General features: G+C 37.0%; 1 protein-coding gene across 5 annotated transcripts in view; it reads right to left on the bottom strand.

Annotated features, from left to right (window-relative positions):
* The window catches only part of Epb41l4a (erythrocyte membrane protein band 4.1 like 4A), a 226,651-nt gene that overhangs the window by 67,538 nt on the left and 134,774 nt on the right, over positions 1-24,339 (bottom strand). For all 5 annotated transcript variants that reach the window (XM_063245460.1, XM_063245459.1, XM_063245458.1 and 2 more), the window contains 7 exons: positions 20,039-20,136; positions 18,768-18,888; positions 16,800-16,887; positions 15,171-15,259; positions 14,561-14,624; positions 2,788-2,879; positions 1,856-1,933 (listed from right to left, as the gene is read on the bottom strand). In XM_063245460.1, the coding sequence (XP_063101530.1) occupies positions 1,856-1,933; positions 2,788-2,879; positions 14,561-14,624; positions 15,171-15,259; positions 16,800-16,887; positions 18,768-18,888; positions 20,039-20,136 (630 nt within the window). The remainder of the gene's footprint in view (positions 1-1,855; positions 1,934-2,787; positions 2,880-14,560; positions 14,625-15,170; positions 15,260-16,799; positions 16,888-18,767; positions 18,889-20,038; positions 20,137-24,339) is intronic.

The following is a 24,339-nucleotide window of genomic DNA, read 5'->3' as shown; positions in this document are numbered from 1 at the left end:
ACTATGATTAGATATTACCAATGGGATAATTTCAATACCTTTACAGTTACTTAAGAATGTTTTATGGGATAATATATGGTCTATTTTGGAAAATGTCCCATGCGCAGCTGAGAAGAATGTGTATTCTGATGTGGTTGGGTGGAACACTCTGTAAACATCTACTAAGCCCATTTGCTTGCAGGCATGATTCAGTTCTATTATTTCTTTGCTGACTTTTTGTTTGTTGATCTATTTCGTTGTGACAATGGGCTGTTAAGTTCCCCTGTTTGTGTTCTTGGGCACTTGGTTTTTCACGTCCACTGTTATGTGTCTTATATAGTTGGGTGCTCCTGTATTTGGTGCATATATATTTATAATTGTTAGTTCTTCCTCTTGAATTTTTCCACTAACAATATGTAGTGACCTTCTTTATCTCTTTTAATCATTTTAGGTTTTAAGTTCACATTGTCTGCAAACAGAATAGTTACCCCTGCTTTTTTCTGGGTTCCTGTTGCATGGAATACTATTTTCCATCCTTTGACTTTTAATTTATGAGTTTTGTTTTGGGTCAGATGTGTTTCTTATGTACAGCATATTGTGGGATCATGTTTCTTGACCCATTCTGTCAACCTATTTCTTTTGATAGGTGAATTGAGGCCATTTGCATTTATGGGTATCAATTAGTCATTCTTTTATTACTTTGTCTTTATTCATTAAAAGTCAAAAAGGATATTATTTAGAAAGAAGAATTCAAATCCTGCACACTGCTAGCTTGTATATGCTCGGCTCAGTTTTCAAGTCTACTATGGAAGCATCTCATTCAGTGATGTCTCCAGTGGAATGGACAAACCAGCGTCCCACCCGTTGGTGGCATTTCTGCACTCTGCTTGGTTTTACAAGACCCAAGGACCTGAGTCATGGCCTGTATGACCCTGGAGCTCTTTGAAGGCGGAGGTGGAAGAGCTCACTCTTTGTCTCTGGGCTCCTAACACCATGCCTTGCATATTACGTCTCTCACTGAACAGAACGAATTGACGCAAACCTTCTTTTTCTCAAAATACAGCACTCCTACTTTTACTGAACAGAATGAATTGAAATGAAAATTCTTTTTCTCAGAATATACCACTCACTCCTACTTTTAACAGAAACAGATACAAGCATCTGCCCAACTATATAATGAACAAACAGGTTTTTTTCCCCAAACAGCTAATTGTTTAAGGGCTAAAAATGTGGGCTGTTGTATCAAATTAGAAGAGTGTCAATTCTACTTCATTGTTTCACACCTGGTAACCTTGACCTGACTTGGGCTAAGTCTCAGTTTTCTCCTGTATTAATGGGCATTATATTACAGAAGACTATGAGGATTACACAGGACAAAACTAGAACATATTTAGCAAAACAATGGCATTTAGTAACTGCACAATAAAATTAAAATATAATTATCATTACTGTATAAAAGGTTGATCCATATATGTATAGCAATTTTGTGGTGCAAAAGCATCTTTTGAGCTATGTGACATAGGTCAACTAAATATCGTAAGAACACAATCAGCTATACTCAAAGTATCTACTGTTTATAATCAAAGAGCATAATTAGAAATTATAAGTTCATCAAATGAAATTCTGAAAGCAACAAGCCTTACTATGTCCTAAAAGTTCTATACTTAAGCTAATATATGCATTCATAAGACTAAATCTGAAAAACCATATTTCTTTGAGAAAGTAAGTTTTAATAAACCCTTATGCATACGAAACCATATGCTTGTACACACGGAGGGAAAAAATTAAATCACATACTTCACTGTGCATGTATGTGGGCAGCTGAATTAAATATTTATTCATATGAAAACACCTGAAGGAAGAAAATATCACTTACCTGTATCGGTGCTTATAACTTAGGGATCCAAACTTGCTGAGTTTTCTTGACAACGAATTGGATTCAGTTTCTGGCATTCTAATTGATTTTAAAAAGAAAAGCAAAGACTCATAAACAGGATATTCATGCAACATTTGAGCATAAAGTTAAACAGAAAACATAATGTTGCAACACTGTTTAACAGAGGTGAGCTACCCAACGGGAGTGCTACGTAGCTTCTGGTACCCTGGTACTAATTTCTCAGGATATGGCACCTCTTCGTCATTCTTTCTCATGCTCTTCCTCTCTGGCTCATCTTGTCCTCCAAATACAAGAAGGGTCCAGAGCTCAGTTTTTGGTTTTCTGCTTTGTGTCCTTCTTCATCTCTTCCACAAGGAACTTCATCAGTTCCTCTGCCTTAAATATCTACTAAACTTGTACCACCCACTTTCATCATTCCGGTGAGCCTTATATGACCAATACATATTACTACATCTTCACTTAGATAGATCACAGGCATTTTGAATTTAATATATCCACAAAAGAACACTTAATTTCTCACAATATCAGCAATATAAAATCTGCATTTTTACATAAAACTAAAAACTTACTCCAACATTTCCTGTACATGAACAAAAATGATATATCTGAACATATGTATATATACCTATATGTATACAAGCACATATATGCACATGTGTGTATGTCTGTATTAATACAACCCAGAGAATTGAGGCAATACAGATTAATTAAATGGACTGGGGATATAGCTCAGCAGCATAAGCGCCTGCCTGGCAAGTGCATGGTCCTAAATTTCATTCTTGGTACAAAAAAGGCAATTAATGAAAGAGAAACACATCTAAATTCCTGTTTATAGACAGAACAGATTGTTGTTATAAAAACAAATGCCCTTTTCATGTGTCAGAACAAATAAAACTTTCCCAATAACATACCTAAAAAATGTATGATATTCGACACTGCATTTCCAGAGATGCTTGCAAGCAGTTTTACTCCGTGCTTCAAAAAAGAATGAAGTTTCATTGCACTAAGACAAAAAGACAGAAGAGAATGATGAATCACTGACCCTACCACTCTCCAGTTAGGTAACAGAAACTTAAGAAAGCAGAGAGATTATTAACACATAAAACAAAAAGTAAGTATTTCTTGATAACTATTTTTGGATGGTAGCATTAAAATCAATCTCCAATAATCAAAATCACAAAACATAAGTTGTGTTTAACTTTTTTCCTTTTTTTTCTTTCTTTCTTTTTTTTTTTTTTTTGGAGACAGGGTCTTGCTTATGCAGTTCAGGCTGGCCTTGGACTCACTTTGTAGGCCAGGCTGGTCTTGAACTTGCAAACAATTCTCCTGTTCTCCTGCCTCAGCCTCCCTCGTGCTGGGATTACAGGAGTGCACCACCATTATGCCTGGCTTTTCTTTTCTTCTTTTTGCTACCAGGGATTGAATGATTCTCGCTCTTACCAGGCAAGTGCTTACACTGCTGAGCTAAATCCCTGGCCCTGCTGTTTAAATTTTCAAGCACCACCTTTACTATCTATTTCGCCCCATGACTGCAAAATCCAGTAAATGGCAAAAATCGCCTACCATAAATGACTACTGAAAAATATTTCGCTCTGTGAATTTCACTCCCCAAAAAAGGAGATGCTCATAAATTTAGTCCTTAAATGCATTATTTTCAGGGATGCACAGGTCAAATTCCTTTTTTTTTTTTTTTGTTGCACAGGTCAAATTTAAAGAATCTCAGGAGAAACCACAGGGAGTGACCAGAACTGCAGTAAAATTTTGGCAAATTAAGCAACATTTCTGATTCTGAGTTTCTCCATTCTGCATTGCTATTGGGTAAGTTAAACTAGTTAATATGATAAATGTAAAAAATTATAGTATAGGTATACATTAAATTTTAGGTATTATTTCAATCTAGTCGCTTTTCTTTAATATATTTAATACATAAGAAACTAAGGATACATTAATCCTAATATATTTAATGCATAAGAAACTAAGGATACATTAATCCTAATCATAAGATATTATTTGAAAGTGACATTTAAAAAATGAGCAAAATACAATGAGCACTACAGTAGTAGACCAAAAGTTCTTGATGTTATAAAATTGCTATTATAGTTTCAAATTTAAAAACCAAACTCAAGTCTCAAGTAATGGCTCTGGAATGAGGTTCCTATGGACTCATAAACACAAAATTGTCAGTGCAGAGAAATAACTGAATTGATCTGTCCCCAACTTTTAACAAGGACAAAACATTTATATGCATGAAATTCCTCTCAAGTCCAAATAGAATGATACTGCTTAACTTAGGAGTTTATTTGTGAAACAAAAGGATGTGATAGGAATAAAGTCAACATATTTGTGTCAGAGCAAGAGTAGCAGCCATTCCAAAACGTTCAGAGGCAGAGCAAGAAATTTTGGTTTCTTAGGATTTTCAGACTTTTCACTTGGATGCTAACTGTTAAAATATAGTAAGTGAAAAAAATTAGGAATCTGGATGGTAAGAAATAGACAACAAGTTCAGGTTAGGATATGTTGATTTTGAGATAGCCGTTGACCGCCAAGCAGGATGGCAATTGGGGCTCAGGGGAGAGGTCACATCTTATGGAGGGACAACCTCCCTGGAGAGTGAACAGACAGCTCAGGAAGACAGTGCAGAATATTAATGGTGGCATCACAGGAAAGATGGTCTGGAAGATAGCACAAGGGAGTCCAAATGAACTAGGAGAGCATGGTGTCAGATGCTGGACAACAGAGCAGAAGTCTCAAGTGACCCAGAAAGGTCGAACTGGGTTTGAAAGGAGGTTACACATTTCATGGAGAGAATTCTCTGGTGACTCCTGTGAGAAGGGGTAGGGATCACACAATTAGAGATAAAGAACAAAGTCAGTGAATTTAGAAAGTGTTTTCCTTAATAGAAAAAGAACCTGGGGGTGGGGGTGAAGTGCTGGTGGGTGGTACAAAAGAGACTGCAGAAATCTCTTGGGGGTGGGGTGGGAAAGCCCAGGCTCCTGTCAGGAGATGGGAGCGCTTGGACAAGAATTTCTTTTTTCTTCTAGTTTTGTTTTCGGAAAATATAGAGCATATTCAAAAGCCTAAAGTTACCCAGGTGGGCTCACAGTGACAATTCAATCTCCCTCTCACAACTGTCCCCAATTCCCCTTCCCCAGAGGCTTCCAGTATATTTATCAGAAAAGGAGAGTGTTTTTAAAGGCATTTAATTATCCTAAAATAAAACACACAGACCATTCCTTTTAAAATGAGTTTGTTTGTGACTGCATAGTCAGGTAAGTTGTAAAACAAAAGGGAGTTGTGTAGGCTGCCCCAAGACCAGCTTCCTCAGCACAAGCACAGAGGGTCTGAGCAGAAGGGAGCACACAGAGCACTCCTAGCGACCAGAAACAGGGCCCTGGACAACATCTCTGTGACACAGAGACTTCCACAATTTAGCAAAAACATCTATTAGTAAGGTATACTTTAAGTATATAAATCATAATGTCAAAAAACTTTTTCAATTACATATATTGCAAATCCCAAAAAATGGAAAAGAAATTAAAGGATATTCAGACTTAACAATAAAATAATATCTCCTCCAAATCTGAAACTTCTCTTAGGCTGGTTTTCATTTTACTCTTCACATTAATGCCTGCATTCTTTTACTTTTCAAGTAAAGAGCTAGTCACAGGGAATCTAACTCTTAATACACTTTTTAACTACCATCACATAATGAAATGATAAAAAGGCTTGTTTAAATCCAGCCAGAATTGAGTTTTTCTCAGGTTTATTAAAAGAACAAAAGAGTCTCTCAACAGGCCTCCTAATTATTTCTACTATGCAAGTATGAACTCATTCTCCATTTACAGAGGACTTTAAAACAAGCTGCCCATCTTTTATCCCACTATTGGCAAAAAGATCCAAATACCAAAAGGAGGGTTAATGTAACTAAAATGGAAGCTACGTATTCTGAATAAATTCTGGGTGCGTTTGCCACATACAGGAACTGCTGGCATGAATGAGTTGGATGAGATTTCAAATGTCTTTTTTCTACCACTTTCCTACTTATTAAACCTTTTCCAAATAGCAATGAGCAATTAGAGCATTTCCACTCGTTCATACAAAGATGAGCAGCTGCTGCGTTAAAGAAGTTCAATCTGAGCTAATGTTAAAATATCTGATGCTTGCTTTTGCAAGTCTACTCACACATTTTTATAACTGGTCATTTCATGCCAGAAGGAAAGCTATGGTCTGAATCCATTTCTTTCTATCTTACCAACTGTCTGAAATATTTCTTTTTATTTTATAAACAAATCAAGCTTAAGTCATTTGTATACTCAGATATCACGTGTATTTAATTGTGCTTTGGGCCTCTGTACAAAGTAGGCTCATGTCCTGAATTCTTTCATTTGCAAGGATGCAGAACCCCTTCCACACTGACAAGTTTCTAAAACCCTCTACCCATCTCTTCTAGCCATATCTCTCCTAGCAAGCTTAAAGAAATAAAGCTACCCTGCTTAGCTCCTATATGTACTGAGGTTCTTGGCAGAATCACTGAAGAGCTCACTAACAAGGCAAGTAGCAGAGCCACCTTAGTCCAGCTGTACTGCCTCCCCCAAGCTGCTGTTCTGGATAAAAGACCCTCCCTGACACACACAGTCCTTTCTGGTTTCTCTGTGCATCTGTCCCGGAAAATAGTCATGGCCTGACAGTCTGCCTTCTTCAGGTTTCAGGGAATTATGGCCACAAACATCTTCTCAATCCTATTATTAGACACTTATATCACATCCAAGGTCAACAGAAATAAACCAAGGTATGCTTTGAGGTCAGTACTTAAGAGCAAAAGAGGTCAGTGTTTCTAACAATGGTTAAGATGCAATCATTACATACACACCTACTTAAAGACCTGTGGTGAGGAGGCTTCCTACTGGTGTTCCATTGAGATGGAGGAGGGCTACAGACAAGGGGGAAGATTACAAGTGTGACAATTACCAGCCTACACTACTGTGAGATTTTATATTTTTTTAATATTCAAATTATAGGAGAGATAGATGATAGATAGATAGACAGAGGCAGATCGACACACCATTCTTGGTAATTGTTGCTTCACACACACAGAGAGAAACAATCAGAAGCCTAATTGTTTCTAAACAAACTTTCTTTGTAATTACCACTAAAGTACAAGGCACATGATGAAACTGGGGGAAAAAAAAAAAAAACTATTCTTCAGCTGGAAAGAAGTACAAAAGAGATGTGATAAAATTTTGAAAAATTTTTATCTATTGAAGTTGAATGACTATAGTTTTAAAAATTGAAACTTACTCATATATAAGACATTAGGCATGGTGTTTGTTTTATGGCTTTCCTCATAATTTTTCATTTTACTTTTTCTAGATATCCTAAGTTGAAAACTGGCCAACAAATACAGCATGAGCTCCAATTAAAAAAAATATATACCAGTTTTATTATTACTTGGAACAGAAAGTCAGAAGGAAATGTTAAAACACTGAGTATATACTATCTTATTTGATCAAGCTTTATCTTTACATAATGCTCCCCAAAGAATGGCTCTTACAGTATTGGCATAAAAGGGTTGCAAGGTCAAAAAACCAGGAGGAGCACCAGGTTAAGGACTCAAATTTTTTAAAGTGCTAATGCACACTGCGAATTGGCCACGAGCTGGTAAATTACTGGGTGGATTTCCTAGTTAATTTGAGCAAATAATTCACTTCAGTGTAATTTCAAAACCATTATAATTAGATTATTCTGCTTCCTGTTTGAAGGAATTCACAGAAGGAAACCTAAAAGTCCAGATGGTTTACTTGTGACATCGCTTTTACTCTTAAATTTTCTTCATCTGCTCTTTGTTTCTCTTACATGTGCATATTGATAGAATTTTTGTTTTAATGATAATTTTACTCTCAGTTTTAGAAATGCTAAAAAACAATATAATGACAATACCATTTAGCTTATTGCAATGAAGAAATATCTATTAGGACCTGATATTCTTACTTTAAGATTTTTATAACAGAATTTTCATCATTTCTAAACAAATGACCTCTGTTTTAATTACAGAGAAACTCAACAGAATACTCCAGCAAGTGAGGCAGAGGAAAAGCCATGGGCCTGGAAGACCTAGGCTTCCCTTCTGCCTGGGACAAACTATCCACCAATCCCAGTGGTACACAACTTCACAGCTCTGGGGATGCAACACCAAGACAGTGCCAACTAAGAGATATGGACTAAGACAGTGCCAACTAAGAGAGATGGTGGGTACCTATCACGTGTCCAACTTTGGACTGGATACTCAGTCTCACAACTCTACATGACAATGCTGTCATCCTCACGCTACAGATTAAAAAGAAAAGTAGGTGAAATGGTCCAATAATTTGTCCAAAATTAGATAGCTGAGTGGGAATTCTGGATTTAAACCATGTTATTTGATCACAAGTCCAGGAGTTCCCCACTGAATCTGAAAGATTCCAAACGGAATGTCAGGTGGTATCAGGATCAACAAATATTATTAAGAAAACCACACTTAGAAATAGTTGTGTCAAGTATGAAATCTGTAATTCCAATATGTTTAGGTACTGTGGGGAAAGTGCAAAATGGTACAACAACTATAGAAGGTGACGGAATAGGGCAGTGGATATGGCCGTACCAAACAAAACCACGACACATGCACTTACCTTTGTCCAAACAATCCCATTTCTAGGAACTTGCCCCACAGATAACACTCCAAAAATACAGAAATACACATGCATACAGTTACTAAATGAAGGGAAATTTTTAAGTGCAAAATAATAAAAACTACCTAAGCATTTAGGCATAAGCAATTGGTTGATAAGTTAGGGGACAGATACCCAACAGAATACTCTGTACAAAAGAATGAAAAGCTCTCGATGAACTGATATATAAGATGTGGACAAACTATACGGTGAACAGTTAAGTTTTAAAACTTTTATCATAGTACAAGACACATTGCCATTAATTCCCCTCACCCTATATCCCCTCAGTTTGAACACATTTATCCCATCAGTCTTCCTACTTTCTGAAACCGTTCTGAAAATCCTCTTTCATGAGTGTCTTTGGTTGCATTGTCATAGCTGCCTTGACATCCTGAAACAATGGAAAACATTTACCTCTTGTGGCCATTTTAACTGTGGGGAAGAACTAGAAGTCAGACACTGTCAGGTCCAGTGCATAAGATGGATGAGGACACACTGTAATCTTGTTACAAATCTGTCTTTCTTCTAAATGGCATTTGGCTGCAGCATTTGCTGTATTTTTGATCATACCTCAAAAAAACTCGCGAAAGGGAACTTCAGAACTGCTCAGAAAGTGGCAACAATAATGGGATACATGTGTTCAAAGCAGGCCGGGGGGTATTTTGAGGGGTGTTAGTGACAGTCTGTCTTAATGCAATTTTAAAAATTTAAATGTATTTTTTTAATCCCACTTCATGGAGTGATTTTTTGCAAGAAAAAGAATCAGTACAAAAGAAGGAAGCAGAAAACAGTTAAGTTTAATGCCTACAAAGGAGGAAGAAACAGGCCTGAAGAAATATGGCAGCTAATGGAACTTCTGACTATGCCTTTTTGCATAGCTTTGAGTTTGGGAAATATGATAATCTTCTACATACTCAAAACATACAATTAAACAAGTAAGAATGTGAAGCAGAAGGAAACATACTGAAAACGAACTGAGACAAATAAACCTAATTAGATTTCAAGTGAATACCTAACCACAGCAATGACGAAGGAAGACAGGAATGAAGAGAGGGAGGGCCAATCCTAGTAAATTTTGAACACAGCACAAGCCTGTCTTGGCAAGATAGTGTATGTGAGTGAGAAAACTACAAACAATTTTCATGGTTTGGCCAAAGTAATTCTTGAAACTACTTGATATTTTAGAATATCAATGTTAGAACTGAGCAAATGAGTAAATGTACTGCTGTTTTAGAGAGCCAAGGTTCTCACAGACAAAGAAGGGATATAAAAAAGTGAAAGAAAGAAAGGGAAGGAAGAACTCATGGATATGAAGAGGCATAGCTTCCAGTATGTGTATGCTTACATGCACTTGTATGTGTATTATGTATGCATAGATTCAACTAAATGAAAATATCAGGAAGCCAGGTACTCTCAGAACAACGACCACAGCCAACAGCAGATTTTTTTTTTCTTTTTTTACCCAGGATCAAACTCACCACCTCACACTTACCAGGCAAGCACCTGAACTGCTCAGCTAAATCCTCAGCCCAAGCACCAACTCTTGAACACAGCACTGAAAGGAACCAGGACTCTTTCGGGAAATGACTGGTGCCAGGGCAGTGGTGGGGTAGATATAAAATTCTCCTGAAACATTATTTTATACCAAAAGGAAAAAAAGTACCCATGGGATGATGGGGGCCGGACCAAAGAGCACAAGGAACCGTAGTGAAGGGGCTCCTTCTGATCACATCTAGGACAATCTGGACATCAAAATAGTAGACACAGTAATACCAACCAATGAAAAACAAAGATTACTAAGTGTCACTAATAGACTAACAAATCAAAAGGAGAGAAAAGGGGCTCTTGCTTAGAGTGTAAGGCTAGTGAATGTAGGGGCAGTGGAGAGCTGGAAACCAGCATTTTGCAATTTTCACAGTAAAATATTGGATCAGACAAAAATCCTCAGTAAATGGTATCTTTAACAGGAATTCTGAAAAAAGGTATTTTCGTTGTTTTAATGTATATATCTCACCATTTATACTTCCTACTTTCAAGGGGAAAAAAATACCCAAACCAGAGTGAACCAACCAGGCAACACCAGCGTCAGGTGATCAAACTTAACAATCAGCCAGGGACAACTGGCCATCGTGTACCTACAGATGTGACACCCTGCGACAGACACAACTTTCCTGATGCAGGTTTATTGCTGGGGATACATAAGGTCAGCCCAATCACAAAGAAATGGCAGAAAAATATAAAATGAAAGTTTCTTGTTTTAAAATGATAGGATACAACCTTATCATAAAACCAATGTCATAAAAAACAAAGAAATGCTATGAAAACGTTCCAGATGAAAGGAGTCTAACTGTACTCTATACTCCCGAAGAGAAATGCCACAAAGGATATTACTAGGTCAATCAACAAAACTGGTGTATCAATATCAATATAAATTTATTAAGATGACTGCATTGTGGCTACATCAGAAAATATTCTTGAGAAATATGTACTAAAATCATCTGTGACATAAGTAGCTTATTTTCCCATTGTTAAGAAAAGAGTCATGTGTGAGAGGAGAGAAAAACATGAATATTAAGAAAATTAAATAAAATGCAACTAACTCTGGGTAACAGTGGATGAACATGCTCTTTGTAATATTTTAAGTTTTACCACTCTGTGAATTTGAAATGAGTTTCTAATATATACATATTTAAATCTATGGTGCCAGTGAAAATATAAAGGAATGCCCTGCTCACTCAGGCAGGCCTCTTGGGCTTGTTGACAAACAATGACAATTCCTGGCTACTTCTGCTTCCTGTGTACTCACCCCAAAGCAGGCCCAAAATTCCTGTCTTGTGGGTCTAATTACTCATAGCCAGAGCTGCCAGGAACCTATCTGTCCTACATCCTGTCACCCTGAACAGGTTTAGCTAAAGTTAGTTTCAAGACACATAAAAGTAACCACATGACATGTTAGTGCTAGGAATTACACTCTTCTTGCTTCTGAATGTAATCACTGTGCATTGCAAACATTTAATTAAAAATTTTAAGTAATTGGTCAATGTAGCCTGATCTGAAGTAGGCATATAAAATTCAAGAGTTTTCACTTCTTTTAGCAAAACAGCAGAAAATAGGAAGCCAAGAATGTATCTGCCACAGCAAGAAAAAAAATAAAAACAAGAAAATAAAACTTAAATACCAAGGAGCCACATCTGGATAAATATAATAAAGGAAGGAAAATTCTTATGATACAATACTAAGTCTAAAAGCACACATAAAACTACACAGCAGAGCCAGGTGTGGTGGCTCACGCCTGTAATCCCAACACTCTGGAGGCTGAGGCAGGAGGATCATTGGAAGTTCAAGACCAGCCTGGGCTACAAAGTGAGCTCAAGGCAGCCTGAACTGCAGAGAAAGACCCTGTCTAAAAAGACCAAAAAAAAACTATACACCAGATGATCTACACATATACACATATCATATACTCATGTTAATAGGTCAAAATCTAAAAGCAGTTATATCAAAATATTAATAGATACTTCTGAAGTTTAGGATAATTAGAGATACCAGTTTTCTTTTTAGAAGACTATTTTCCAGATGTTTTACCAACATCAGGCTAACTCCTTATACCAAAGGTTTTATTTCCTATGAGGTGTATTTAAACTATGATACTTATTTGGAAGTTTAAATAATGCATGAAAATCTAAGTTTATGCTAAAATCACTGAACATATTGAGTTAAGTATCTTTGACCGGAGCAGCAGACCAAAAAACCAGCACAATAAGCATTTCAACTATTTTTCAAGTTCAATGTGATTACTGTTCCAGGTGATGGGTTTTAAGGAGCTTTTTAATTCAATCTGTGATTACAGTTGGGCCTCCATAATAATCAACTTAATTCCACAATTATGTAAATCACTGCCTTACAGAGTTGCTCTAGTAGAGAAGGGGAAAAAAAAAAGAATCCCTGCAAGCAAGAGCACTCAGGAAACAGAATGTTTGGGTTAATGTGCTATTAATAACAATTTTAAAAATCCCTTTGATTCAAGTCTGGACAATCAGTGACCTGTTTTGTTACCTTACTAAAGACCACTGCTGCTAGGCTTAATGACCTAGCAGTGTGCAATGCCTCTGGCTTCTCCAAACATCCATTCCCTCTCAAAGCTGAGAGGCACAAGGACTGACCAGAGTCCCTAGGAAATCAGATTGTATCATGCAACTGCCATCAAAAAATAACAAAATGTAGCCAGCATATAGCTCAGTGGCACTGCACCTTCCTGGCAAGCACAAGGTCCTGAGTCCAGTTCCCAGTACCAAAAGAAAAAAGAAAAAAAAAAAGATAATTAATTTTGTTGGTGCTGTGTTTGTCTTATGATTTAAAAAAAGTCTATGAAGCTAGACATTCAGGTTAGCTTTGACTTTACTAAGTATTTTTCTGGAAACAGCAGAATACATTTGAAAGCACTATAAAATAACACAAAAGTCATTCACCAAAGTGTAGCACTCACCAAAACAACTTAGTGGCAAGGATAAAGCATGCTTTGAATAACAGTAATGCTTCTATGAAATATCTTATTTTATCATCATATTCTGTTTTTAAAAAAACTTGAAATAGTTTCAATATGTTTAACAGACTTTATTCCTTGCATTATTACATAAATCATATGAACTCAAAGACAGGAAAAAACTACAGAACCCTACTTTTTAAATGATTTTAATTTAGTCTTTCATCTGCACATCTTTTAAGATTCTTTATTAGACTGGTAAGTCTAATAAAGAATTGAAGAACACAGTGAATTTTCTCCAGACTATATATAGCACTAAGAACTGCTAAGACTTCTTACACTTCTGTTTCTTCAAAATCTGGAATTTCCTTTCCAAGTTCAAACTCATTTCAAAACACAATTTTAATTTTACAAATAAACGCAGCATGCTTTATAGTTAAGGGTGGGATTTTTTTCTAGAAGGAGAACAAATAGCAGTATCTAGTCTTCTGATTTGGCAGTACATATTCTCAGTAATCATTTCATTGGTCATTTGACCAATATGTACTGAGTACCTACTGTAAGGTACTCTATCAAATAGTGTATCTCCACATGTGGACATATAAGCACTGATATGTACTTAAGCCTTTATAACACCAAGAAAGTCAATTAAATTCCATTCATATTTAGTTCTTGTTCACATAAAGTTAGCATCGAAAGAAAAAGAACTGATTCTCCTACATCATATTTTCACTAATTTACCCTGTAAGAATTATTCTAATAGCACTTTAAGGTAGCATTACTTTCACAGGTAGATCAAAAGGAAGCATTCACGTCTTTGCCTTTTCTAACCAGTTTCCTGAAAGCTGCCTGTCAAGGCTTGAAGACACAGTCAGGCTCTGACAAATACTGTGCTCGCTTCCGAGCTGCTGCCAAGAAGCGGGGCTGCCCAGCATTTTAGCATTCATTCTCCTTTGAAAGGGTCCAGAATTTCATTTATTCTATCAGGCTCAAAAAGGAAACAGCAGGGGCTGGGGATTTAGCTCAGCAGCATAAGCGCCAGTCGTGAGTTCAATCCCTGGTACCAATAAAAAGGAAAAAGACCAAAAAAAAAAGGAAACAGCAAAAGCATAACCTCGAACGGGTTGTTTAAGTTTATAGCAAAATTAGGACATGTTTTTGCAGTAAGGTAGCTACACCTTTCAGTCTCTAAATCCTACCTTCACAGACAGTGCTGAAAACCAAATCACAGTAATAACAATAATCACTTCCTGTTCTCTCCTCTGGGCTATCAAGGTTTTGCTTTTCTTTGCTTAAACCAAAATGACATTTTCCCATTACTATTTCATTCTTTTGTACTCATTTCCCTTTCCCTTCCTTGAGAATTTGTGCACATGGATTAATTACCCCAGTTCCTTGAGGCTGCAGCTGAAGAAAACATGATAGCTTTATTACAATGTCTTTAAGCTATAATGGAGCAGAAAAGAACACTTTGGTTAAGTGCTCACAAAAACTTACATCTTTCCCCAGTACTCTGAGTTCAAACTGAGTTTCCTTGAAATGAACCTTCGTAATTCGAGGCCTAGAAAACAAAGTAGACAGCACTGTTCTTTAAAATTAGTCCGTTAGAAATTCAGGAGAAGTACTCAGTGAAAAAAGGTGGGTTAATATAGGCTGTTTTTAATACTTCTGCTGTGACTAGTTAGTTCCCTGGACATATTCTCCTTCTCCAGTGTTTCTTCACTCAGTGCACAAAAAAGCTTGGAATCCCCATTCTCATAGTGCTAACCTTCCAGACATAAACAGAGTCACAGGCTTCCCAATCCCTCCAATCCTTCCCCAGATAGAGTTAATTAAAAATTAGGGCAGTTCTGAGCCTATACTGGAGCGGGCAGAAGAGTCTACTACAGTTTTCACAGACAAGGGAGTCCAGAATCACAGCACCACTGAAATTTACCGAGAAAATATATACTAAGGTGCACTGGGGGAATACGCACACCCAATTTCACTCACTGTTGAAAATGTATGTTTTCTTTTCCTTAACCCCTTCACTGACACAAGAGCGCCATAAAATCTAATACTTACAGGGCATAACGTAATACCAGTTCTGTTCTCCAGTTATACCTACCAGAAATATTTCCCCACTTGTTTTTTATTCTTATAGACAACAACGCCAACTGGAGTTAGTCCTAAAAAATATTCAGACTTGTTTTCTCCCTGAAAAAACAAACATATGCCTAAATCCATGAATTTATTCACATAAAAGCCGTTTATAAATCTATAATTAGTCCGACAAGCATACAGTAATTTGTTGTAACAACATGGGATTTAGTTTTTTAAAAAATTTGCATAAAAAGCTAGACAAGCCATGATTGTAGCTAACGTTATGCTTATTTTTTCCAACATTCTCGAGAGAATTTGTCTTGCTAATGTTAATTCACATTTGCAACTTAAATTCATTGAGAGGTACCTGGATTAACAATTTGGCCACGGATTGATTCATTCAAAGTTGCTTAAACAATGGCACTTAGCTTAACTCTAGCTGCATGTTAACTGGAATCACCTAAGCAACTTAAAATTACAGAATAACTGAGTGCTACTGAAACCAGTTAAATCAGAGACTCCTGAACAGGTCTGGGAATCAGAAACACACAAGGATTTCAAGTGATCTACCTAGGTAGCCAAGACTTGAGAACCACTGGTTTAGTGGTTTCTTCATGGGTAGTACTAAGAAGCACCTAATCACTTAATGAGATTGGAATCTATATCCTTGGGGCCTACTATTTCCCCCAAATCTGAAACTTTCACAGCTACATTTATAGGGATGATTCTAATTCTCCAAACTAGTATCCTATTGTTTCTTGATTCAGAAAAGCCTGATGCACAGAAGACATATTACAAAGTGAATGCACAAGTGCGTCATTCACATTAGAGAAAGTTGTATCAGCATTCCTTAAAAACTGAGTCCCTTGATTCAACTGGCAAAATATCTATATACACTCTAGTAATTCATTTCCTAAAAGGCATAGGCCAGTTGGCTCATTTTCTCAAATAATTAAATGTGACTATTGTTAACATTCTTAGAAAATCGAAAGCAATGGCATCACAGTGTCACTGGCACAGAATAATCAATTGGTAGCCTAAGAAAAATGACTCAAAGGTTAAGACCTGGATCCAGACACTCAAGAGCAGATCCAAAGTAACTGTTCATTGACTATATTTGGCAAGATTCATCAGCAACCGAAGAAAATCTGCAAAAATACTTCTATTGTAGTGATACTGGTAGGTGGTGGTAACTCTTCTACTGACTGAACCTGCATGTCCAGCACAGAACTACCTATCGCTGCACCTGGACTGTTGCCTAATGTCTGCTCTAGCTGGCAAGCTACCTTACATTTTTCATCCATAAAAAACTATTTTTGGAAATTTTTCCTGTTTTCTGTCTAATGCAATCCATTATAAACCAATTCTACATTGTTTTGACATTTAGCTAAGCCCTTTGGAGCTGTTATCCAGATTGTGTTTTCAAGCCCAGTTAATTGTTTTCTACACATGGAAACACAATCACAGACTTATATGCAAAGCTCATTAAGGCTTAATCCATGCAAGAGCTGCTTTGTGCTCAAAAAACACACATGAAAAAGCATCATCTCCTTACTAAGAAAAGGGAATGCAGCTTTCCTTTGGGAGTTTCAGTGACTTTTTAAGAAAAATGTCATCAGCTTAAAATATTTTGTGTTAATTAAATGTTACTCACATAGACGGGATGGAGGTCAACGCCATACATCTCCAGGGATTTGGCAGTCCTCAAGTAATTCAGCTCAGCTTCAGAAGGAGCCTGACCCCTATACCCAGAATAAAGACAAAGAGTCTTGCTTTACACATAGCTCTGCACTTATGGGGGATATAAACTATCTTCATTATCTTCAGTGGACAACAAATAGTCCTTTGCACTCATGTAAAACTAGGCTTTGTATCTCAAGAAGGCCTTTCTCTTCTTGGTGACAAAATTTTGTACTCCAAGGTAATGCTCACATTAAGTTAATTTCAGTCACCAAATCTATCCTTGCTCATTATATTCTATCCTCAATGCCCTAACTTTTCAGTTTCAAAAGCCCCCCCGCCACCCAATTGAGGACATAAGCACTCAAATTAAAAAGTGTGCACTTCGCAGAGAGCAAAGTGTCCATGCACTAGTAGCTCTGCATCAGGAAAAAGAAGCCAGCACAGTGGTGGGCAGACAACAGAACAAGGCCCGCAACACCCAACTGGGTTCACATCAACATCTCCAAGTGCAGTTTGGAAATGTGTTAGTAACATACACACTTTGTAATAGTGCCTTTTGTTTTCTTAATAGTATAAAAATCTTCACTGGTTATAATATATAGAATAAAGTATTCATTCCTAATAATGGGGTACATCTGCCAGAAATGAACTGAGGGATGGGGTAGATTTTAATGGTTAACAAAAAGAACTATAAATTTCTATAAATTAAGAAATCTTGCTCTGAGGCATTCCCTTGTTCAGTCATGGCATACTGAAAAGTCAGCAATATAGATTACTTGTAAAATGCATGAAGAATACTCATCACAAATTAGCAAGAAAGCTACCAAACTTTGATATGATTTTATTCCTAGTTTAAAAAAAAGTCACACTGACCACACTATCACACAAAGCACAGAAGAGGGTCTCTACCTAAAGCCCCAGAGTAATTTTAGAATACAACTGTACTTTGAAACTCTTAGCAGAATTAGTATTCTCAGGATGTGCCAAACACACTGCCTTTTGTAACATTATAACCAGCAGTCTCTTAGCATCCACTTCAGCAAAACCTTAAAATGAAGGACTCTATAATCAGGCTGGAGAGCATTCTACTGCATGCTAATGCAAGACCGAGAGCCTGGTTTCTCTGATTGCCATTCAGCAGCCGACTTCTGCATCTCCTTCAGATCCTTTAGGCAAACATTCCTGTCAAGAAGATTAATTCTACATTTTTCCCCTTAACTATAATAGATCTGAAACCAAGTATATTCAAGGGGGAATGCTACATAACATGCAAGAAAGCAAAGTTAGTCAGTACAGAAGATTTAACCAAAATAACTATAATTAAATTATAACTTCAAGGTTCTGGGCTATTAGTTGAAAATCCTACTAGGAGAGCAGGTCAATTCTCAGAAGTGCGTGTGGTGTTAACATAATGCTCTCTGAAGCACCACATCAGTGTCACTGTGATTGTTAGACGGGTTGCTGTAGCCTGAATAGACTCTGTTTCTAATTGTGAAGATTTATACACTTACTACAGGGCAAGCCTAAAATACATTAAGGCACGTATGGTTATTTTTAATAGCTAAAAATAATATGTATACTTTTACATTTTTTTCACAGGATACAAGTGACTGAAAAAAAGATTGCAAAACATAGTATACTTATAGACTACTCTCACTTATACAAAATCATAGCACATAAATCCATACAAAACAAATTATATATACAGAAGATTCAGAAAAATATGGTGGTTTTAAGTTACTTTTCCCTTTACACTTTTCCCAAATTGCTCGAGTTTTCAAAGGGCATTTTAGTGTGATACCCAGTAAACAACCACAGAAGGAAAAGACAAGTGGAATATTTAAGACACTGGTGAAGAAATGATTGTTCTAGAAACTCTGCTTGACTGTCAAGAGCCTAGAATGATGACTGATGATGCCACAGCAGGCTGGACTCCTACATTAGAGTTTTGTGGATCCTTTCTATGGCTTCTTCAAGTTCCTCCTTCTGATCAGGAACAAACCGGTATTCTGACACGTATCCCGCAGTGTGCTTATATGGGTCGTAATCTCCAAGTTCCGCTGAGGAAAAGAAAAATTGTAATTTTATTCTATTTTAAGGAAGTATTTTAAAATACAGGAATAAAATATCTTCAAATGCTTTATTAACAAATTTATGAAATTCTTGAATAATTTTACTATTGTAACTCTGAATATATAAGGATGATATAAACAGTCTTAACAAAATATAAATTCTTTATTTCTGCTTTCCCAAAGACTCTAATTATCATTATTTTCATTTCAATCATTCTTAGCAGTTTACATGAAATAAAATGTTGCAGACAGAAGTTAGAGTACATAACAGAAATACTGAAGTTGACCCCAACAACTCCTCTTTGACAATGACACAGCGAGTGTGTGATTCTAAACATCCATGACCACAGTAATGGTCATGGGAAGAATCCAATACTGTAAAACCTGATTAGAGTTTATAAAAGAAACAAAATGAAACCAGAAAGCTCACTATATTACTCAAATAAAACTTTTGACCCTGTATTAATCTACCTTCCAACTCCCAACCCAGAACATCCACTTGACACTTTTCCTAGGATTTTATATATATATATATATATATATATATATATATAATTTTGCTTCTACAGGTAGGAAAAAGGCAAAGACCATGCTATCTCATTTCCCTCAAACCTCGCTTGATTTATAAAATGTCCTCAATAATTATTAGTAGAAATAATCTCAGCCAGAGTCTCCAGAAAGACAAAACAACCAGAGCCACCCCACAGGGCCACCATATTGATGTGAAGAGCTGGTGGTGTGCACTGTGCCGCACTTAACTCAGTGTTGGCACCGGACCGTGTGGAGTCGGCACTGTAGCGGCCCAGAAGCAATGCCATCTCTGAGACATAAACAGGCTGGAAGGGGCAGCAGGGTATAGAATCACTAAGCTCCAGGGGAGAGATTTTTAGACCCTTCACCTACTTGAGAATCAATGCTATGCTGCCACTAAATTGTCACACAATCTACTACAAGGCAAACATAATTGGCTCTATTTTTACTTCTTCTTTTAGGACACTGGTTAAAAATGGGAATTGTGATGGGATTCACTTTTCTCCTCCTTATAAAAATGTCATTTGATAAAATAAACTTACACACAAAGACAATTATGAGTGCTGTCTGCAGGTATTTATAAAGCAAATACTTAAGTGGAACCTACACTGGACAGCATACGCTCCCAGCTGAGCAGCAATGTTGACAGAGCAGGGCAGCCGGCCCTGAAGGACGTCCTGCTTCACCTGCAAGAAAAACTGATATCTAAAAGAGAAATGGAGAAGAGAGATTAACAATCTCTTACAGTACTCAAATTTGAACTTTCAGGCCCTGATCAGCAAGGTCAACACTAACGAACAGGGGTGGAAATAGAGCCACACTTCAGCCTTCTGTGAGGGGTTGCTGTGTGAAGGGGGGCAAGACTATCTGAAGCCCCACACTGATACAATGCAGACTTGTGGCTGCAAAGTTCAGCCTCTCAAAGCAGACAGCCTGACCTGCATCCCAGCTCTGCCACTCACTACAACAGCTCCTCTCATTGCATGTGAGAATGGAAGAGTCCATACCCACCTCCCAGGGGATGTCACAGCTGAATCTAAAGTTCTGGCTATTTCCACTGTTGCCCCTGCAACTACAGAATGTTCTTACTGCGAGGAACAAATCACAAGGACCCCACCTATATCACAGGTGTCATCTACAAGGCCCAAAATTATGTGTACAGACAAAAAGATTATTGTAGGATAATTTTGTCAATCCTCCCACTTATTAAGACCCTGCTCATTATCTGCAACCTTGCTCATTCCATGTTGCCAAAAGAAAATCTGTTATAATTATAGCACCAAGAACTGTTCTAAACATTGTAAACATTGTAACTCATCTTAAATATTTTACATACAACCACTTAGGCAAAACTTTAGAAATGAGGTGGATAATATTACCTCTGTTCTGCAGATAAGGAAACTGATAGATCTGGAGGGATAAAATAACTTGTCCAAGATCTGGTAAATAGTTTAAATAGATCCAGAACTAGAATCCAAGCAATCTGATTTTATAACTCCCTCAAGCAGAATATTAGGGAACTTTGACTAGCTTTTTGTTTTTACTTTTTCCGTCTTTCTTTTCCTTTCAGTCTTTCAGTGGGCTGAAAGGGGACAGAAATTTGAACCAACACAATGAATCATCAGCACCGTGGTCTCACCTATCACTCACACACATGCACATGTACACTCATGTTCACACTTCAGGCTTTTTGTGATTTCACTCCCTTTGCAATGTGATTCTTGAAGTCAGTGGGAAGAGTAGAGAAAAGCAAGAAATTAATTATAAAAATTTGCTATGATAAATAACACTTTTCCAGCTACCCACAACCAATGTCCTCAGTAAGGGAATCCAAATGTGAGATGGCACACCGATTACTGCCAACAGACTGATACTAACTGTAATTGCAACCACAGACCTTTAACCTGCCCAGTGCCCCATATTTCCCCACTGTCCATTTCAGGGAACAGTTCTACAGTACTATTCTCAATTGTCCATGTCAAGGAAACCGGGGGGTGTTCTCTGGCCAATCCTAGCATCCGCCCTGCATCACCAAACACATGTTCGGAAAGCAATGCACTTCTCATCATCCCCCAGGCTGGGTCACTGTTCCTCAGACTTCCAAAGCCTTTCAACCAGCCTGCCGTCATCCATACTTACCTTCCTTCTGATCTTCCTAGGATGTAAACAGGATTCGGGCAGTAAAAAGGATCGTGCCACTTTTTGATTAAAAATATTTTTTAAAACTTCCCTGGGCCTGCAGGATAAAGCTCTAAGATAACTGGTAAGATCTCTACTTCCTTCATGGTGCGGATCTCTTGCCACAGACCCAGGATCACCTTCGCTCCCTAACTTGTACTTATTTTTCCAACCCTACTTAACACTTTCCAATCCCTGACTGCTCACCCGATATATCAAAATCCATTTTTCAATGATAGTCTGTGCTACTCTAGATGGAAAAACAAGAGTAAAATAATATTAGAATTTAAGTACAAAAGTTTATAAACTAAAAGACACTGATTACCAAGATATAAAACTTGTTTGCTACAGCCTCCATCTCTGCAGAATCTTTGACTGCCCTTAAATTCAGTTCCTTAAGAAATGGGCCACAGGTGCTATTTATCTTCCTCTATTAAGAGTTTTATATCATTTCATTAGATAATCAAAACCCTGACAAAGCACAAAAACAGAAACACCTAATCTGGCAAGCACGGGCTCTGAAGACAAAAGGGAAGTGAAATAGAAAAACAAAAACAGATCTGTAACACACAAAGACATGCAGATACAAAGTAACAGTAACCATGTCCCAGTGGCATTTCTAGAGCTCAACCCAGGCTAGTGCTCATAAAAGTTGATTTTATAGATGGGTATACAGATGAACAGAAACTAAATGGAAATTTTAAAAAAACTGATTAGCAATTTTTGAGAAATAATGAGGAGAAAAAGGGCATTTCTTCTAACTGTCCTAAGCTGTCCATCTTTTAAATTTCCAGAAATTCTTAAGAAACTGAATAATACAAGCATACTGGTCTTAATTAAAAATCTAACTACTTGTGCTACTCTATTTGATTCAAATAAGACAAATTTATGATAAAGTCACAATTTTGCTGTTTTTGAGACAATCTTTCTGCATAGTCCAGGCTAGCCTCAAACTCAGCATCCTCCTGTATTACCCTCCTAAGCTACATGTAATTTATTGTGTCTGTTTTATGCACAAAATGGAATGCAAGTTGTTGGATCATTTCTTCTGTGGCATTCTAATTAAAGCTATGAATAAAAAAATAAAATAAAGCTATGAATGACTGCATCTTTGCCTACCTCTCATTTTAATTAGGATGAGCCTATATCCAGTTTGCCTAGGACAGCTGCAAGTAATTTAAACCTATTATAGAGATAAGATTATAAACAACTCTTGTTCATCATTCTTTAAAATGTCAGCATTTGGACAATAAATTCTAATGTGACCCTAGTTATGTTGCTAAGTTAAGGTGATTTGTTTAACAAGGAAGTTTCTAAAACAGATTATGGTGCAAAACAGAGTCTTCATAAAGCAAAATCTGGTTCCTTTAAGGAGATTAATATATTGATGCACACACTGTCTCCCAAACTCAGTCATGAGAATGGGGGAGAACCTTGTGATCATCCACCCTTTCCAATTTAAAACAACACTACGATCAGCACAACACAAATGAAATACTGACCCCACAGTTTTCCAAAGAAGCTGAACTGAAACCAGGGATGAACAAGTTGTTGATGACCCATGCCTTTGCACAGCACTTTAAAGTTCACAAACATCTTTTGTGTCCATAAGGTTCTGTGACCCTCACCTCTGCTCTGGGGTACATAAAAACAATTAACTTACCAAAAGGAGACAACAACTCACAAAGTACATATATGATGGACGTCACTCAACTACTAAAGAAGCTAAATCAAGCCATCTTCACACAGGAGAGATTATGGTTTACAAAAAGAAGGAAACAGTGACAAGTGGACTTGATGTCAATGTCCAACAAAATGTTGTAACACATCACAAAAACTAAAAACATCAAATATAGTACCTCTTTATAGAAGTTTTTAAAAAGTCATGGAAGAGTCATTTGGAAATAACATTTTCTTTTATAGAAAGAGTTGTTAGATGCATAAAAGTTCAGCAAAATGCCACTGGCATCATAGGTAGGGATATCTGCAGGGCAGCTGACAGATTCTCTCTTCAGGTGCACTGAAACTGGGCCTCTTCCTGACCCCTACTGGGTCTTTTTTCAGTCTGCACAGGGAACACAGTGATCTGCATAGTTCCGGAATGAAAAGTGAGTGAATGCAGTCTTGACATGCAAATTCCAGAATGTAGGCTAGAGGGCAGTGCTATGATGATTCATAGTTAAATGAACATCTACTCCCAGAAAGTTCTGGCTTCAACCTGGAAGACCCATCTCAGGGCTCCACGATGGTCTTTTCCTGCTTTTGATTTCCTATAAAAAGGAAAATATTTATATTTTCCATTTTTGTCATTTTATGTTTTTATATTTGTGTATTTAAATTTTTTGCAATTTATTTCCTCCATTTTTCACACTTGCCATCTATGAAACACTTGGACTTTTTGCATTATGGTAGATACTCTGGAGGTGTTATATATGCCCCCAGGCATCTTTTTGAAAAAATATTATAATTCCATTATATAGATGAGAAAACTGAGATTTTTAAAAGGTTATGTGATCTCAGAACTATTCAGCTGGAGAGTGACAGAGCAAGGCTGTAAACCTCAGGTGTCTCATTCTAAAGCCTGTCACCTTAACCAATGTGTGTATTAAAAGACATTGGACCTGCATAGGATACAGAGGTATAAATAATACAACAGACAGAATGATATCAAAATATTTGAGTAGAATTGAAAAGAAATTTAGCAGGTCGTATGAGGACACAAATACTTAA

The sequence above is a fragment of the Cavia porcellus genome, unplaced genomic scaffold, assembly GCF_034190915.1.
Source record: "Cavia porcellus strain 051 isolate PalLab524CR breed Dunkin Hartley unplaced genomic scaffold, mCavPor4.1 scaffold_2, whole genome shotgun sequence".
NCBI lineage: Eukaryota > Metazoa > Chordata > Mammalia > Rodentia > Caviidae > Cavia > Cavia porcellus.
Note: the sequence above shows the minus strand (reverse complement) of the source record. Positions and strands in the feature narration are given on the sequence as shown.